The sequence below is a fragment of the Zalophus californianus genome, chromosome 4, assembly GCF_009762305.2.
Source record: "Zalophus californianus isolate mZalCal1 chromosome 4, mZalCal1.pri.v2, whole genome shotgun sequence".
NCBI lineage: Eukaryota > Metazoa > Chordata > Mammalia > Carnivora > Otariidae > Zalophus > Zalophus californianus.
In genome coordinates this window covers 70,705,064-70,724,797 of record NC_045598.1, presented here as the reverse complement: position 1 = coordinate 70,724,797, position 19,734 = coordinate 70,705,064, and the positions used below count along the sequence as shown (strand labels likewise).

Genomic DNA, 19,734 nt, shown 5'->3' with positions numbered 1-19,734 from the left:
GGGACGTTCAAACTCTGGCTGCCATTAGGGTCAGCGTCTGGGGAGACTATGTCTTCCTGGTCGCACATTGCCGGCGCCTTGTACCCTCACCCTCCCATGCTGGAAAGAGGAGGAGAGCTCACCTGAGTCCCTTTTTAGGGACACTCGTCCCATGCATGAGGACTCTACTTTTCATGACCTCCTCACTTCCCAGAGGCCCCACCTCTGAATACCCGCACATCGGGCTTTAGGATTTCACCATGAATTCGAGGGAACATGAACATTCGGTCCATTGCATCCTTCAGGAAGCTCTTTTGGGGAGATGGGGCATGTGCAAAAGTAATCCTTACACATCTTAGCTGTAATAGGGTGGAACAAAGGAAGTGTAGCAATCAAGAAGGCCTCACGGAGAAAGGGATATTTGAGTTGGTTCTTAAAGTGGGTGTTTTGGGGGTAGAAGCCTGTGACACAAGGGGAGTAATACGTGCAGAGGTCGGGAAAAAACAAGTCCCATATGGTGAAAACTTTTTAATTGCTTTTCATGTTTAAACTCTGGATTCAAGCAAGTGACTAAAATCTGAAAATAACATTGTTGGGAAATGCTAATTATCAGCAAGTCATCAGAACTTGTTTTTTAAACCTATGTGAGGGGATTATTTACCTTGTGGTCAGTCTAACTGATAAGCCCATCCCACCTTCCACCTCTTTTTTCTTTCTTTTTTTTTTAAAAGCATTACCTGAAGTTCTTTTAAACTCCCCAGGTCGGGACCTGCTTGACCTCTGCCTTTTCTCTCAAAGTCTGTCACTTTTTGTTGTGCACACGCACAAATACCTCTCCAGAGTGAGCAGTTTCTGTTACTCTCGCAGCGCGTTCAGTTTTTGGCCCTGCCTTTACTAACATCACCCGCCCGTGTGCAGCACGAGTCAGTAGTAAGTCAAGGACCCTCTCTCCTCGCCACTGCAGCCAGGGGGTAGCATCCTGTATAGTTCTTAAAAATTCAGCTGTTTACCTTTGGAGAAACAATACTCTCAAGTATACTTCTTGTTTTTCAAAGATCTGTTTTTCTAGAATTTTTTTTCTCTTACAATTTAATTCAGTCCTTCCTTTCTTTTAAGGATTTTGGAGCATTATAGCAAGAGGATAAGATTAACCTTAGAATGCCTAGGTAGCCTTGAGGTTTCATTAATTTATTATTGTGCTTAAGTATAGCCAGACATATACCCAAAATTCAAGTTAATTTTTTACTTTCATGTTGTGGTTTCAGAGTTTCAGTCTGGAGAGTGTGAAGGAATTATTGTTCATTTTTTAAATAATGGATTTATGGTATTCTGGCTCGCTTTAACACATAGAGGTTGTAGCTCCTTGGAAGAATTACTGGCAAGTAGCTCCAGAGGCTTGATTGGCAAGAATCAGAGTCACAGTGAGCTCCGTGCTGGGCCTTTCCCCAACCTGCTTCCCCTGGGAGACCTTGACCTCTGGCAGCCTTCGCTGACCTGGGGCTATTGATACAGATCTCCCCACTGAGTCACTCCCTCATTCCTGCTGCACCCGCCTGTGGGAACTGTCTGATCGGCGTTTCTTTCATCTTCGATATGTTCTCTTTTTTTCCCCAGCAAGATATTTTATTGTTCATATTAGGGAAGTATGTCTCTGGAAGTGTATCACTTTCCTGGATGTTAACAACAAATTTAGGACTTTGCAAATTATTATGCAGATATTATACACACACACACACACACACACACACACACACACACACACATTACGTAGCTACAGATTTTTTTGACATAATATATATTAGTACTGTTTACCTATGTTCTTTATCCTGCCTTGATTCTGTGTGGTTCTGTGTCAGTGGTTTTCTGTATTTTCTTATGATTTAATGGTAGAGTAAAAAGAAAAATAATGTCTAGTTTTATTTTTTAAAAGTATATGAGAAAAATAGGATTCACAGTTGCTTCTACTTTGTAGATAACCTCACCGGTTTATTTATTTAAACAGCCTAGGATTGGAGATAAGTTGATCTAACTTCAGATCTCAGTTCTGCCTCTTGGCTGTATGATAGTGGGCAGTATCTCTACTTCTCTAAGCGTCATTTTCCCCACATTGTAACATGATTTGAGGATTAATTAGCTTGCGAGAGCTCTAACACAACACTGGACAGGTGGTGAATAACTCTTCCTCACACAGCTCCGTGACTCTTGTCACTAACCGTATTTGGATTCAGATTCACATTTGAAGAGACTTGAGTTGGAGAATTTCTGTTTTTAATATTAGGTCATATATGCATAAGATACAGCACAGAAATGATTTTGATAGGTGTCTCTGATGATCAGTTTAATTACTACTGCCTGAGTATCTAGAGCCGTTTTAAGATACTGGTCTTTCCTTTTCATCTCTCTCTTGTAGGTTCTCTCTGATGCTGAAGAAGACGCTGGGGAACTGAGTAGGGAGAGTTTGTGGGACCTTTCCTGTGAGACTGTGAGAGAGCAGCTTACCAACAGCATCAGAAAACAGTGGAGGATTTTGAAAAGTCATGTAGAAAAACTTGATAACCAAGGTAACTTACTGCCTCACTGCATGCAGAGTGAGTTGTGACACTCAGCTCTTAATTTCAGTCACTTGGAAAGTCACGTTACGGGATCAGATCCTGAAGTACTTGAGCTCAGGTTGGTGGTTTGATAATCAAGCTTCTGTCTACTTCTAGAGGTGAGGTTTGAACCTCACTGAGAAATACTTTGCTGCTCTGTGAATCTTTCTGTGAAAAGAGGATACTACGTATCTCCCTCTATTCTGAGGGCAACGTACAGTTGAATAAAGTGAACTGAGTCTCTTACTGATCTTGGAAATTAAGAATTATTAATTGTGATATGGTATAAATATGAACCTGTTGCTTATTATTCCTAGATACTTGCATACTCATGGTTCCTAATTATTTTTAAATTATTTTCAAAATAATATATGTTTAATATAAAATATCAATTAGGAAGTATATGTAGTAGAGTATTCAGGTTTCTGTTCCCTATACATGACACTTAACAGTTTCATGCTTATCTTTCTAGATTTTTTCTGTAGGCATTTACAAAATATATATATTTTTAAAGATTTTATTTATTCATTTGACAGCGAGCACAGGCAGGGGGAGCAGCAAGCAGAGGGAGAGGGAGAAAGCAGACTCCCTGCTGAGCAGGGAGCTCAATGTGGGACTTGATCCCAGAAGCCTGTGATCATGACCTGAGCCAAAGGCAGATGCTCAACTGACTGAGCCACCTAGGCGCCCACAAAATATTTATTTAAAAATATATAAAAAACTGGGGTGCCTGGGTGGCTCAGTCAGTTAAACATCTGACTCTCGGTTTCAGCTTAGGTCATGATCTCAGGGTCATGGGATTGAGCCCCATGTGGAGCTCTGCACTCAGTGGAGAGTCTGCTTGAGATTCTCTGTCTCTTCCTCTCCCTCTGCCCCTCCCCCTGCTCATGCTCGCTTGCTCTCTCAAATAAAATCTTTAAAAAAATATATAAAAACAAAAAATTGAATATTACATATTTTTTCTACACTGCTTTTTTCATTTAACTGTATTATTTTAGACACCATTTCCTGTCACTGTAGATAGTATAGATCTACACTGATGAATGTGTTCTTAATATTTTATATTTGTTAGTTTGCATTCTTTTAAATCAAGAAAATTAAGGTAAATGAAGTCTGTTGAAAGAAAATTTATTCTAAATGTCAAAAGTCACAAAATAACTGTCAATTATCTTCAGTAGTAAAGAGTAATCAGCAAAATTTTGTACTAAAATTAATTTACATGAGATTTTATTGATTTCAGTCACCATCTTTTAGTAAATGGCAAGTATGTTTGGACTTCCTGTTTGTTGAATAGGAATTTGCAAGATTTGTAGCACTGCACTGATCTTTGAAGAAGAGTCAAAAGTAGTTTATGGATTTGTTAATTATTTTTCTCTTTTGTGAATATAGGTTATCCATTTTTTTAAAGATTTTTTTAATTTATTTGAGAGAATGAGCGAGCAAGTGAGAGAGAGAGCATGAGCAGGGTGAGGGGCAAGAGGGAGAAGCAGGCTTTCCGCTGAGCAAGGGGCTCGATGCGGGGCTCAATCCCTGAACTCTGGGATCATGACCTGAGCCAAAGACAGATGCTTATAGGTTGTCCATTTTTAATTAGGACATAGTCTTGAATAAATATGGATTACAAATTAAATGTTCGTAGTAGAACTATCAGTAAAGATACCATTTTAGTCCAAAAATAGTACTAGTTTGTAGTTGTCATAAATCCCTTATAATAAGTTGCTTTGCTTTTTAAATTTTTTCATAGTGCTAAAATACTATAAATTTAGTTGTATTATTATTATAGCTTACGAAATTTTTAAAGGGCAAAGGGAATAAGTACCTTTTAGAAAACTTACGAGATTCCAGAAAGAAATTCTGAGAGCCTTGATTTTTAAATATAATTCAAAAAACACCATAAACTGAGTGGTATAAAACCTATGTCAAATGACTGGTTTTATGTTAGTTTCAAAGGTACACCTAGAAGGTTTTAATGATGAAGACGTAATCTCACGACAAGACCACGAACAAGAAACTGAAAAACTCGAGTTAGAAATTCAGCAGTGTAAAGAAATGATTAAAACCCAGCAGCAGCTTTTACAGGTAAATGTGAGTTGCCTTTTCAAGCTGTTTTCCCATGAGAATGGCCAGGATTTTACGCCTTACTAGATTTTTATTCCCGTTTTTCAGAAGGTCTGTAGTGTTTGTCATTTTTCTGCTCTAAGCTAAGTTCTTCACTTGCTAACAGGTACAACGTATGCCATTCCTCAGGGGGGGCTTCGCCAGCTGGAAAATGAGAGTCCTCAGTTGACTTTCTGGTTTTCCATTGTTTCTGTCCTTTCCCTAAAGTTTGACCCTGCTTCCCTTGCTTTAATTTTAACTGGAAGCATTGCAGGGACCCTCTGGAACTTACTATGTTTTAAAATTTAATAGCAGCAGCTGGCTACTGCATGTGATGATGACACCACCTCGCTGCTACGAGACTGTTACTTGCTGGAGGAAAAGGAGCGCCTCAAGGAAGAGTGGTCCCTGTTTAAAGAGCAAAAAAAGAATTTTGAGAAGGAAAGACGAAGCTTTACAGACGCAGCTATTCGCCTAGGATTGGAGGTATTTTCAACAAGTAGCTTTCCTTGTAGAGCTTTTGAAAGTTCTGGGAGGCCCAGCGGAATGCATCCACATCATTGTTTCCTTGCTCTCCGGTTTGGTTCCTTTTTTGGTCAAGTAGTTTACCAGTGATCTTACAAATAACGTGAACTGGAAGGGATTGGAAGCACGTGAACTACTCTAGAAAGGGTATCATTCTGCCTTTACCAGATTTGGGAATTGAAACTTTTTTTTTTTAGAAACCATAAGCGTTCGTTATCCCCTTTGGGTTGGCTTTCTATTGGTAAGTGTTTAGCTTCCCACGGGAGACCTTTCTTGGACATTTGTGACCTGTCCACTGTCAGTAGGTGCAGCATCAAAAGACAGTGCAACTGAGAGCCTGTTTGTTGTTTAAAAAGGAGGGAGGGAGGGGAGTACAGAACAGAAGTTCTCCCCCCACCCCACCACCCAGCAATGTGTGCAAACGCCTTCCACAGCTCGCTTTTTTGCTTAATGGTGTATTAACCTACATACTTCCCTTTCAACAATTATAGAAGTAACGTGTGAACGTGTTTTCAAAAATAAAAACCCGTACAAAAAGCCACAAAGTGAAAAAATAATCACCCATTCTTATCGCCAGTTTCATTCCTCAGAGGGAAGCACTAAGTTTGTAATTCTCCTGGGAAGTGTGTTTTTCACTTTAATGTCCTGCAGCCTTTTTTCCTTGAGAAGTCTGTTGATCCCCTGCTGTGCAGGATAAAGAATTTCATACCGTTACCCTACCTCCCATCTACACTGTTTCTCATCTACATACTTGACTTCTTCATTATATTGTTACCTTGTTAAACTAACTTTTTAAAAATGGTTTCTTCTGGTTGACTTTTTTTTCTTTAAATAGAATGTTTAATGCTTCCATTCCACGTCTGCTCCCCTTGAGGTAGTATCAGTTTGTCCCCACAATGAAAGATGAAGACATTCTTGGGCTCACCCTTGTTCCCCTTCTCTTGTCCCTCTACTTGCCAGTTTTTGTCTCTGCTTTTCTTTTTCACTGTCAGGTGTTAGCCTGTAAGGTAATCCAGATGTAAGTACTGTGCAAGATTGAGATTTAACATTTGAAAGAAGACTGACATCCCCATGATTCCGTAAATGTTACTCATTCTCTCACCTAGTAACACATTTGGCCACCTAGGAAATAGTCTGTTATTAAGACTCTGCCATCTGGGAGAGAATCTTTCATATATCCCTGTGTAGTGAATCCTTTGGCTTTTCTTTGTAGCTTCCTTTATGATTTCCTGACTCACATTCAGCTTATGTCTCATGTTATCTTCTTTCTTGGGTTCCTTTTTCAGTTTGCTGTATTGTCTTCTTGAGTAATTTTTTTCGTTAAGTATTGTGTGAGTGAAAAATATTCTGAATTCTAGAATATCCAAGAATACATTCATATGATTGGTTTGGCTGGATATAGAATTTAGTTTCCAGCTTTTTCCCTCAAAACTTATTCCATTTCCTCTGTTTGGTTTTACTAATGAGGAGCCTGATTATTATATAACCTACATATACAGTACTTTGTGGATATCCTGTTTTGTTTCTTTCCTTCTCTCCTTCTTCTGTCCTTTTTATATTCTTAAATTCTAATATTTTACTCGGATGTATCTAGGTGTAGCTTCCTTTCAACCTCAAGACACTATATTTCTTCAATTTAGGGATATTTTCTTTGATTCTGTGTTTTTTCCTTCTTTGACTTCTCTTGCATTCTGGAATGCTTTTATGAGACAAATGATTGGCCTTCTGACTGCATCTGTAGATTGACTTTATGTTCTGAGTTCGGGGATATTCTGTCACTTTTAACTCTTCACTTCATCCACTGAGTTTTTATTTTAGATTTATCTTTTAAGTTCTCTCATGTCCTTGTTTTTTTGCTTTTCCTTGTCTAGCACTATATTATTTTACAGATGTTCATAAATCTGATCATTTGTGTTAGAATTTTTTTTAGAAGGGTCTCTCGAACTGTTATCTGTGGTCAGTTCTCTTTATCTTGACTATTTTTCTTTCATGCTCTTAGTTTTCTTCAAATGTCTGGTGATGCATGATTTTGTATTAGTATTTAGGAATGAAAGACTATATTCTGTTTAAGTAGCTAGCATGGATGTCCTCCCACAGCTGTGAAAATCTGTCTTACCAATAGCTAACTTTCTCAGAAAATGTGCACCAGCATTTTCTCCTAACTTCTGGGAACCTGTTTCTGGGTCCCTGTCTCCCAGCCTGTTCAAGAGATACTCCGGCTACTTTGTGTACTGCTCCCAGCTCTCTGCAGGAGAATCTGTCTGCGTCTGGGCTCTGGGGCCAGTGGAGCCAGGGAAGGATGAGATGGAAGCGTGAAGACCAGAGGGCTGAGGGAGAGTTTAGGACGATCGGCCAGTGGGAAGGGGAAGGGCTGACACATGCCCTCTTGTGGTTTAGTGGTGGTGGCCTGCTGATGCTAGTAGATGATTAGAGGCCAAGGGCAATGCCTGGTAAAGTCACAGCTCCTTTTTCTCAAGTGATTCATTTGCAGTGGGTATTTTTCTGGTTTTTTGGTAATTCTATATTTATAATCTGTAAGTTCAGGAGTTATGCTAATATGCTGTTTTTTTTTTGTTTGTTTTTTTTTTTTTGCATTGTCCACTTGAGTTTACTCGAAACGGATGTGAAAACAGTGACGAGTTGGTTTATTAGGTGAAATGGGTCGTTTTTTATTTCTTAAATATAATTTTCCTCAATGAAATTTTTCTTAGTTTTTTAGGTTAATTCATTTGACTTACAAAATCTTTATGATAGCCAGAAAGCAAACCCCAGCAGCTACAGAAGTAATGGGAAATGCCAACAATGTGAATGTTGAAATGTTGATCAATATTTCTTCGGTTTGCTTGTTATGATAGAGAAAGGCATTTGAAGAAGAAAGAGCCAGTTGGTTAAAGCAACAGTTTTTAAATATGACTACCTTTGACCACCAGAACTCAGAAAATATGAAACTTTTCAGTGCCTTCTCAGGAAGTGAGTACTTCATTAACCCTTTAATCTCAAAATGCATGTAAATAAAATACCTGTCCATTATTAATGTAAAATTTTGGAGATCACCAAATATTTTAAAAACTAGATCCTTAGATGTTTATGGAATATGCATAAGAGATGGCGAGATTACCTAGACCAGAGTCAGGGGCTGGAGTGGCCACCCACATTTACTTGTTCTACCTCAGACCTCACTCCCCTGCAGATGATCATCATAGTTAATATCCTTCACCTTGTTTGCTACCTCACCATATGCACTGCCTTTGTTCTTTTTTCTTTTCACAGGTTCTGATCGGGACAGTCTTACAGTACACTCGAGGCCACGGCAGAAGAAGCCTCACGGTGTGTCTAACGGATCTCCAGTTTGCACATCCAAACTTACTAAGTCTCTTCCTGCTTCTCCTTCTACTTCGGACTTTTGCCAGACACGTTCCTGTGCATCTGAACATAGGTATTGTAGGGGGTCTAGCAGGTGGTCTGTCCCACCGCTGGAGTTACACTGCTGGGGGCAAGTTGGCATGTCTGTAGTGTTAGCAACGGAGAGGAATTTAGTAGATTGATTATTCGTTGTGCAAATATTTATTGGGTGGTCATCATATAAGGACACCTGTTAGGTGCTGGGAATACAGTAGTGAACAAGGTGGGTCTGGTCCCTGCCTGCTAAGAGCCAAATCATATAATGTCGTTCCTTTCGTTTCACATCCAAAATACAAAATAATTAAAATACAGTCTCAATTACAGGAATCACTTAGTATTGTGAATTCTTTAATTTTGTTAAATAGAAGGATATTTTCACAGTCTTTGTAGAGTATATATTTTAAAATTTCTTTTGCTATGCCCATTTTATTGGTGTTGAAGGACAAAGAACTGAGAAAAATGTCCTCATCGTGATTGGTAAAGATCTGTGCCTAGGGATGACAGGGTCAAAAAAAGTTGCTCCCCCTCCCCAGGAAACCCATATATTTCTATTAACGGATGCATTTTGGTATTTTTCTCTGTCTCAAGTTGTTAAATCATTTTCTAAGGTATAATGTCAATTTTTTACCTCAGAGCCTATTCCAAGATTAATTAGCTGAGCACATAGAACATTCCTAGAGAGAAAGGAATAGAAAAGAGCAAAGGGATACCTTGGAAAGTGTGGTGGTGATCTTTCCTCTAAACCAAAGTAGGAGACAGTATCATGGGGGCCTGCGGGTTTGGCACATGCCCGAGAGAGCAGGGGTCAGGGCTCTGGCACACTAGACCTGTGGTAGTGAGAGGCTGATGTGGACCTAAGTGTTGAAGAAACCCGCTAGCCCTTGGACCAGGAATTGTTGAATAAATGAATTTCAAAACAAAAATATGAAGCCCTGTATATATTGTTGATTTGTAAAAGAATCAGGACTCTAAACATTGAGAGGCAAAAAAGAGCGTGGGAAGAGTCCTTCAGGCAAGTGTAGGGACTCCTAAGGCGGGACGCTGGTGTGTTTGTGGAGGGCAAGTGGTGTTAGCGAGGAAGACCAAGAGGTGAGAGGGGTTGGTGGAAGTTGGGCAGGGTCACATCCTGTAAGGCCCTGGGTGAGTAGATGAGGATACAAACTCTTTTATGTAAAAGTTCAGCTATATACAGATGTTGAGAGAAGAAGGTCATGATGCCCTGTGTGCCCATCACCCAGCTTCTCTCATGACCATTATCAACTCATGACCATGTTATTCATCCAGAACCTGCCCCCACACACATGCACATACCTGACATCTCATTTGTAAAATATTTAGTCGATATCTGTTAGGTCAGATATTGTTCTAAGGGCAACAGGAAAAGCCCTGGAGATGTGTAAGCAGGAGAGTGGGGAAAAAAAGTCTGTTTGAAAAGATGAGTGTTTTCTCATGTGGGAAGCAGACTGTAGGAGCCCGTGCTGTAAGCCAGGAGACGCGGTTAGGGGGCTCCCGGGGAGTCGGGGGGAGACGGTCGCCGTTTAGACAAGGGTCGTCACATGAAGGTAGACAGGACAGGATTTGGAATATATTTTGCAGTTAGAGCCAACAGAGTAACTAATGGGTTGAGTATGGGAAGTTAGTTTGATTTACGATCAAAAGGTACTGTAAGCTCAGAGTATTTTCTCATACAGAATGTTACGAAACTTCCAAATTTGACCAATCCGAACGATCTATATAAATAACACAAATTCTAGTCACCAATTTCAAATAATGCATTCTGTATCCGAGAGAGAATATAGCAGTTGCCTCGATTATTTTTATGTCTCTACAATTCCTACTTTTTAATCTAATTATTTTTAGTTAAATATTTGACATAATAATCCTTTAGGACATTATTTTGTGCTTAACAAAGGTGAGTCCAGCATTTAGTACCTACATCACAGGGTGTTATGAGATTTCAGTGATGGTACATATAGAGCACTTAAAATAGTACTTAATACATGTAAACATATATGGATCGTAAAAGTGCTTTTCTCTTTCACGTATTCCGAGGGCGAAACAACATCAGTGGCATAGAAACAGAATTTTGAGCATAAAGAAACTCCATTGAGCTATTCACGTTCATGGTCACTGGGCTCTGAAGATAAAACCTAGAAAAGAGTTGTTACTAGTTACCAGGAGAGAAGCTGGGGAGCCTGACATAGTTCTCAAAATTTTAAGTTATTTGGTAAATTTGGACTCCTTGCTCCTGAAGCACCTTGGATCTGGGTTTGTAATAAGATCATAGCAAAACCAATAGGAGTATTTGTAGCTAATTTCTACAGCAACAACCTCATTCTTCCTTCACTGTAGAATGGAATCTTACACAAGTAATTCGGGTTCAAATTTACGGAGAGAATTTAGTTGCTCCTTGATCCCATCTCGTCTGAGATGGCAGGGTTTCTGAGGGCTGAATTATAAGCAAGTTCCTTTTTTTTTTTTTTTTAAGTATTGGCAAATAAGCGTAAGTAAAATTTTTAATTGTTTTGGGTTTCGATTTTTAGAATTAAAGCAACTTTTTTTTTTTTTTTAGAATTGCTACACTGAGGTTGAGTTAGTAAACCAAAGTCACAAAAAATGCACATTTGGGGAAAAGTACATTTGTGAAAAAAATTACATAAGATATTCAGTTGATAAAAGTGTATCATATGTTGACTTAACCTGTTCGATTTGAAAGTAAATCATTTAGGCAGATTTTTTTTAACATTTGAGAGAGAGAGCATGAGTGGGGGAGGCGGTGTGCAGAGGCAGAGGGAGAGGGAGAAGCGGGCTCCCCTCCAAGCAGGGACCCTGACCTGGGGCTCCATCCCAGGACTCGGGATCATGACCTGAGCCGAAGGCAGATGCTTAACCGACTGAGCCACCCGGGTGCCCCAGATTTTTTTGGCCACAGAGCATACCTCTCAGATTGTGTCATTGAAGCGTAGCAGCTGTGTCTGTGTCAGCCACTAAGATTGTTATTCCCTGATACAATTAATTGAGCATTGGTTTAAGCACTTAATGTGTGTTAACTCAGTTCCACCCAACCCTATGAGATAGATACTATTATTTCCATTTTACAGCTGAGGAAGCTGAAGAACAGTGACATAGTGAGCTGAGTGGTCCAACTGGGATGAGCTTAAAGCATCTGACTTCAGAGTCTGGACTCCTTACTGCCTTTGTAGGCACTCGTTAAATAGCTGTGTGGGTGAATGGCTGGGTAGAGGAAAGCATGCATGAGCAAATGGATGTGTAAAGAAGAAAACAAGAGATTAAAAAATAGTGGCAGGAAGATGGGGACATCAGGGGACACGAGCTTTCAAAGCCCACATGTTCTGTCTTAGGTTTCGGTTGTGTAGAGAGCTTCAGAGTAGACCAAAAAACTAAGTAAGTAGATGGGTAAACAGAGAAATAGGTGGGATATATGGATAAAAGTGATAAATTAGGCCATTTTGAAACACTTCTTTGTTCCTAATCTGTGTGTCCTCAAAATTTACTTAGCATAGGACAAGGGGGCACTTCGAATGTAGGCCTTCAGGCAGAGCCTAAGGATAAGAGGAGGAGGAGATGATTATTAAGATCTATCTGTCTTTTCCCAACAGTTCCATCAATGTACTGAATATAACTCCTGAAGAACCTAAACCAAATCCGGTTGGAAGAGAAGGTACAAATCAGAAATGGAGCATGGCCTCAAGACCTGGATCACAGGAAGGTTGCTATAGTGGGTGTTCCTCGACCTACAGAAATTCCCATGTAGAAAAAGATGACTTACCTTAGACGTGTGGACTGGAATTGTTCTCATCAGCACGTTCATCAGATTTCACATCTGAGTTGAAACAGGGTGTGTCATAAAGTCAGTCATATCTAATGATTGAAGAGGTGTTTGTTTGGACTTTCCTGTCCCTCCCCCAAAGAGCTAAAATGTTGAATCTATTTAAAAGGATATAAAAGCTTTGGATACGTATTTTGAGTAACAGAAGCACCTGGTTCTGTGAATAAAGGAATGTATATGTTTGGATGGAAACAGAAGCACTAGAATGAGTTTCCTCTTATAGGTATTAAAAATAGCACTTTTAGGAAACTGATTATTGTAAATGTTTAATTTTGTCTCATATCTAGTTGGCATTGGAAATTTAGCCTGTACTTGAATGTATACTGTAGATTTTTAACAAAGCAAGTTCTATATTTATTATGTTTAGTGTGATTTGAAATTTCCTCTTTCATATGTTTTAAATAAAGTGAAATTTATGTATGTTTTGTACATAGATATACATGATTATGTTAAGAGGCTTTAAGATTTAAAAATTTTACACATCCATATTATAGTATTTCATGCCAATAAAATTTTTTTAGTGGTATTCTGTTTACAGATGTATTAGAGCCATTGCCACATTATGTTTAAGAACTTTTTGAATGCATCTGAGCAATAAATACTCAAAAGCTGTTCCACGAAGCTGACTTCTTTAGATAATTATCATTGCTAACATGACATTTTTGAGATTTCTATAGCAGTAGACTTTTATATATAATTTTCCGAAGGACTTTTGATGATAGGGTAGTAGAGGCACGATAACAAAATACCTTTGAATGAAACAATTTAAGAATACTGGTTTAAGATATTTGGGATGACAGAAGATAGTTAAGCTATCTGAATGGTGATATTTTCTTTACTATGGGGACCCAGTACTGCAACATCTCTACCAGCTCGGGCTTGGTATAGTTGCCAATAAATTCGGGGTGTTAGCTGCTAATGATAAATCTGACAATGTAAAAAGCATCCGATTTTATCTTAATATTCTCCTCCTACTCTGGACAAACTTGTGTCATCTCACTTTCAGAACTGATTGCATGTTTCTTCATGTTGTTATTGATGATTATCAATGTAGGCCCAGGACTTCTACCAGAAAGCTTCAGCGCCTAACCCTGTGTGTACATAGAAACCTGCACAGATCAGCCTGGCTAGATCCTGCAAAGCTCATCTGCCTTCCCATTCTCCAGTCAGTAGTTCAGCCACGGACATAAACTCACTCTTATGGCTGTTCCATTCATCATATTAAAAATAGTCTTATTTTTGTCATCTATTCACTATATATGAGTTTGGGTAGCAGCACCATTTTTTCAGGGCTGATAGACTATCACTGAGTATCTTACATTAATGACCACCTGTAACAAAATAACCACATTTATAGTCTTGAAAAGCTGGCTCTTTAAGCAGTCACTCATGACCTTCAGTTTGATGCATGGTCACTTCTTCACGGTTTAAAATATTAGAAATGATAATAAAATTTCCAGGATCATACCATATTCCAAAAGAAGAAACAGCTGAGCTTTAATTTTTTTACAATTGAGCAGTCACATGATCAAAGAAAGGCAATCAAATTTTTAAAATAGTCCATGATACATTTGTCAGGAATTTTTTTGTCAGGGGTTTCCATGATATACTTCACCAGAAAAGAACATTTTAATGAAAGTAAATCTTACTCCAGGGAATAATGCATTCCATGACAGTGGATTTCTACAAAGGAGCATCTGTTGTTTGTTGTGTTTCTATTTTAAGTTGGTTGAATTCTCATATTGGAAGGAAAAATTCCTTGAGACCTTTGAAATCTAAGGTGTGAAAAAAAAAGACAGTAAAATGAAAGCCAGGTTCATTGTATTTTTGATAAAAAGTGTGCATAGATCTGCTAGAAGTTATGTTTGACCTAGCAGCGTCCGTTTTGCTTTACTGTGAATTCCAACTCCAAAGGGATTCCCAGTTATGCTAAACTTCCCAGGTTATTGGAATGGTTTCTGTGTTGGAAAGCTCCTGACTTCACACCTGCAACTCCTAGGATTTTGCTTTCCTTCCCTTTCTCTGGGTATTTGCAGTGTACTTATAATCCAGCTATGCTGTGGTCTTATATTCAGCCATGATTAGATGATGGTACCACAGGGAACCTTAGCTTTCAAGTCCTCCTGATAAACATTTTCTTGTTCATCAATCTGTAAATCTGGAATCTTGTACCTCGTTTGTTCTTACTTGGCATCCATTTTGAATTCCTCTTTTCATTTTGAATTTTCAAAGGACAAAAGTGGCAAAGAAAATTTAAGGGAGAGGTTTTATTTCCTACTCTTAAACTTTTGTATCTTGAATTTATGATGATGAGAAACTAAGAATCATCATACCAGAAAATTAAAAGATTAAAATTTGACTGAAGTGAGTTGTTTTGTAGAAGCAATGTATTAAATGTTTAGATTTGCAGAATAGTCCACAGCAAATTGTTTTCCTTATGGTATAATTAAAACACTTGTTACTTAAAAAGAGTTCCATGTTTCCTACCTTAGCTTACCAGACTTGTGCGTAGGTTTGTGGTAACATGGCTTTTGTAGGAAAACACGTTCCGTGGTGCATGACGGGATGCCAGGAGGTCTTGAGTGTGTATGACCGGAACAGTGTAAGCCAGCAAGCCCATCGTGTGATTGCCCTGTTGTAAGAATCCTCAGAGTATGTTTCTAGGTTGGGTTTAAGGTAAGTATGGGTCACAAAGGCTAGTAGGTACACTTTTCCCTGTATTTGTCATTAATTTGTATCAATCTTCATAAGCATTTATGAAGTGCCTGTTGTATGTCAGGGCTTACTACTACGTTCTTAAGACAGGGGCACACACTCCACCACTGAGAGCCTCTGAGTTGAGTGGAAGCCTGGCTATCTCAACCTAAGTTAGAACAAAGAATGGTAAATGCTATGCAAGCATTCGGTCTCTTAATAGAACTTGGACTGATTTTTCTGTGCATGACAGTGACATGGTTGGCTTCCAGTTAGAGAGTCTTTACATTATTTCCTATGGGAAGTGCTGTGTAATTTATCATTGTTTTGTTTTGCTGGGTTTTCATTTTGTTTTCTACAATCAAAATACTGTCCTGCAGGGGTGCCTGGGTGGCTCAGTCGGTGAAGCGTCTGCCTTCAGCTCAGGTTATGATCCCAGAGTCCTGGGATCGAGCCCTGTGTCACCTCCTTGCTCAGTGGGGAGCCTGCTTCCCTCTCTCACTCTGCCTCTGCTGCTCCCCCCTGCTTGTGCTCTGTCAAATAAATAAAATCTTAAAAAAAAAACTGGCCTGCAAAGCAGTGTAAGATCTTCTCCCCACAAGAATATGTATTACTATGTAATAGAAAATGCATTTGCAAAGAATTGGGACATGTTGATAAAGATACTAAAATAGGTTATTCTAGTCCTTTTCTAAATATATTTTTCAGGATGGATATAAAAGTGGAGTGGACTGTTAATAAATTATCTGATTAACAAAAACTATTTCACTTGACTGGTTAAGATTTTAAATTCTTAACATTTACACATAACTGAATTTAGAGGTTTCAGAAGGTACTGTGATGTCAGTGATAAGTCCCTGGTAAAGGTCCACCTCAGTATTCTTATATTTAAGATTCAGAAATATTTGTACCTAGTAGGATGCTTGACACATGGTAAGAAGATAATTTAACAAGAAATAAAAAACATTAAATTTAGCACAGTGCCTCATTGGCATGAATACACTATCAAATTCTCAAGAGTGTAAGAACCTTGTTTTATGATTTTTTGGGGGGGGGTTGAGGGTGGGAGTCCTATTTCCAACCCCATCTAGCTTAGTTGTTTGTGCGAACTATTGGGATAGACTGGGCCATGTTACAAATAAACACGAAGTCGGTGTGGCTCAATACAAAAATTTACCTCTTGCTCATGAAATTCTTGCTGATGTGGATTGGGCAGTCTTCCTCCATTTTTAGGTATGATAGCCCTCGGGAACATGTGGCCTCCAACGTTGTCAATCAGGAAAACTGCAGACTAGCAGGTGGTGCTGCATATTTTTACAGACCAGACTTGAAAGAGACCGGCCTTCCACCTACGCTGCTTTGTCCAGAACCTAGACGTGGGACCAACCTAACCTCCACCAAGACTAGGAGCTGTGCACAATGCAGCCATGTGCTGGGCGCTGAGAGTTTGCTACCTGAGGCAGGTGTGTTTGATAGCTCATCCCTTCCATCATTTACTTACATAACCAGCAAAACCTAATACTGGTGCAAGGGATTTATCGCTGATTAGGAGAGAGTCAAATATTCTTAATTTTGGAAAAGAATATACTTTAAGGAATATATTTGTATTTAAGGCTTCTTTTACCTTCTCTAAACTTTTCATTATCATGAAAATTTTGAAGTGTCCAGATGGTAGTTTTATAGTTATTAAAATGCTCAACATTCATGTTCTCTTTTGATTCCTTGAATAACAGAATATTAACCTTCCTAAGAGTGAGTAACAACAGACTTAGAACCCAAGACACATAGCTAATAATTGGTAAAATTGAAACTTGAAACCCAGATCTTTTGATTCCTAAATTTCCAGCTTGTTCCAGATGGCTGCAGAGCATTTTGGTATCCCTTTTTAAGTGAAATTGTTCAATTCTTTTTTTTTTTAAAGATTTTGTTTATTTATTTGACAGAGACACAGCAAGAGAGGGAACACAAGCAGGGGGAGTGAGGGAGGGAGAAGCAGGCCTCCCGCAGAGCAGGGAGCTTGACGCGGGCCTGGATCCCAGGACCCTGGGATCATGACCTGAGCCAAAGGCAGACACTTAATGACTGAGCCACCCAGGTGTCCCGAAATTGTTCAATTCTTAATCCATATCCCATCATTCCATAATTTTCTGCACCAAAGTTATTGATCATTCAGTCCGGGTGCAAGGCTCACTCTTGTTTTTGAGAATGGTTATCATGGCAATCCCATTCAGAATTGAACATTTACCTTTTCAAGACTGGGGCATTAAGGATCTAATTGAAATAGCTCATTGCACATAATACTCTAAAGGTCACTGAGGAATCCCAAGATATACTGAGACACCCTGCTTTTTCTGCCCTGTCTTGGTCCACTCTTGGCCATGTTAGGGTCTGTGTGCCATTTCCCTCTATGACTACAGTCACGATGACCAGAAGCACTTTTATTGTGTACAGGTAATAAAGAGAATTTTTAAATGTCACTGTGTGGTGAAGCGGGGCACTCATAGTGCAGTTCTAACTAGCAGGGGTGCAAAGCAATGGAGGCATCACGCACGGTCCCTGTCACAGCTCCCCTGCTCTGCCATCTCAGCCGGAAAGCCATCACAGTAGGCAAATACATGAACATGATTCTGTTGGCATAAAACTTTAGTTATGGTCCCTGAAACTGAATCCCATGCAATTTTTACATTCCTAAAAATATTCTTCTTTTGGGGGTGACAGGAGTGGGCTTGACCCGGCATGGGGTCACCATCCCAGCTGCTAGACTGGTCCCAGCAGCTCCGATCCCATCATAGCAAACTTCTACCTGACCCCATGTATAAATGACGGAAACGTAATTGGAAGTAACTTAGGCAAAAGGAGAATTTGGCAGCTTTCTTATAAATCACCGAGAAAACACTGGTGATGTGCCCCAACAGGGCAGGATGCGAAATCTGTGGTTGGAAGTACAGGGCAAAGGGTCCCTCCCATCAAGAGAAGGAGTTGGCAAGGCCGGTGGAGGCTGCCGGGCCCCCAGGCCCATGTGAGCAGAAACCCAGTCCTAGAGCGGTTCTCATCCACAGCTATGTGGTGAGAGATTAGTAACAGGAAGGTATTGATGCTTGCAAATGAATTCCTTTTTTCGGTGTTACTTAGAGCATATTCAAGTATATCCTTATTGTCATTCCCACACACTTGCACTTCATTAGGTTTCTTGAGAACAACAGAGGCCTATTGGGGAAAAACAAAAACCGCTAGCCTGGGCAGCAAGACCGCGATCAAGAGAAGGCCCACTGCACTAGTCCTGCAGGAGTGCAGGGCTCCCCACCCGAGAGAGAGCGTGGCACGCATACAACGTGCTCCCAGGCTGCCAATGGGCTGCTCGTGCTGGTTTGCTCCAGAACGACATGGTTCTCAACCTACAGGTTGAAGTTCATCACTTCTGCCTCAAGTTCACAGAATATTTTTCCCACTGAGGTTTAGAAAGAGTCATCCAAAGCTTTTCTCCTGGCCCACATTTTCTCCTGGAATTCCTCGGAAAAATGGTCTGACCCGTTGCTGGCTGACCCTGGGCAGGGGAAAGAGATCCGAGAGGAGGTCCCCAAAGCCAGGGTGTTGGGATTCTATTATTTACTTTCTGGAAGCTGCCCGTGCGCGCCACGCTCTTAGGAGACGCTAGGGCGAAGTAAAGCTAGAAGAATGGGGGCAGTGGTGTGACGGCAGGTGACAGGAGCAGCTCTGACGATCCTGCCTTTAAAGCCCACTTTTTTTCTGTTGATAGGAAGAGGGGAGAACAGGGCTATGTCTTCAAACAATCTCCTGTGCAGAAATCCTATCTTCAGCTCCCCAAAGCCGTGTGTGCTTTCAGAGGCTGAACTACTGTTATATAACTGGCTCAATTTCATATCCGAGGAAATGCAGGTAGCCCTGGCTCAGTTTGGTGAGGCTTGTTCTCAGAGCCTGGTTTTCTTCTCTCCCCCAGGGCAGGATAATACTTTACAACATCTCTGTGTTGGCAGAGTTCTCTGTCCCAGCTGTCACCTGCTGCAGCTAGAGAGGATGCTCGGGAGCGGAGCGTGTCTGAGGACCCTGCAGCAGAAGTGCTGGGCCCCAGGAGTCCTGTAAGGTGGCTTGAGGCCCTGTCCCAGGGACTGGGCATTGGTACTGCTCCTTGAACCTGAGGACCCAGGGACAGGACCTGCAGCCTGCAAGATTCAGCCCTAGGCGCAATGGATCGCTTGCTGGGGAGTAAAAAAAAAAGCTCTTTATCCTCCTCCGCACCTGGGGACTTAACTTTTTCTCTTTCAAAGGGAAGAATCCTAAGGGCTCAGTCTCTGAAACTGATCAAGAAAGTGTGCCCACCAGAAAGCGTTCGGTCTTTATAAAGTTCAGGTCAGAGTCTCTCGCCAAACAGTGTCTTACAGAGATAATTATCCCACCAGTTCTGAGAAATGTAGAAAGACTCTTCATTTCAAGTGACTCATTTAATATAGATGCAGCCTATTAAGTTGTCTATTTTGAAATCTCAGTGTATAAAATCTTCAAATCGCTTCTAAGAGTGTTCAGCTCTGTTATGGCACATGAAGAGCATTATTAAAAAGATTCTAAATGCATAAAGAA

At 40.1% G+C, this 19,734-nt stretch overlaps 1 protein-coding gene across 7 annotated transcripts in view; it reads left to right on the top strand.

The window, feature by feature from the left end:
* LOC113911269 (SSX family member 2 interacting protein) overlaps positions 1-13,061 on the top strand; it is a 41,309-nt gene extending 28,248 nt beyond the window's left edge. For 4 of the 7 annotated variants that reach the window (XM_027573668.2, XM_027573651.2, XM_027573627.2 and 1 more), the window contains 6 exons: positions 2,390-2,540; positions 4,513-4,649; positions 4,980-5,153; positions 8,048-8,162; positions 8,463-8,628; positions 12,215-13,061. In XM_027573668.2, the coding sequence (XP_027429469.1) occupies positions 2,390-2,540; positions 4,513-4,649; positions 4,980-5,153; positions 8,048-8,162; positions 8,463-8,628; positions 12,215-12,389 (918 nt within the window). In that variant the 3' untranslated portion in view covers positions 12,390-13,061. The remainder of the gene's footprint in view (positions 1-2,389; positions 2,541-4,512; positions 4,650-4,979; positions 5,154-8,047; positions 8,163-8,462; positions 8,629-12,214) is intronic. The other 3 variants (XM_027573660.2, XM_027573643.2, XM_027573679.2) reach the window with 2 other exon arrangements.
* The last annotated feature ends 6,673 nt before the right edge of the window (positions 13,062-19,734 follow it).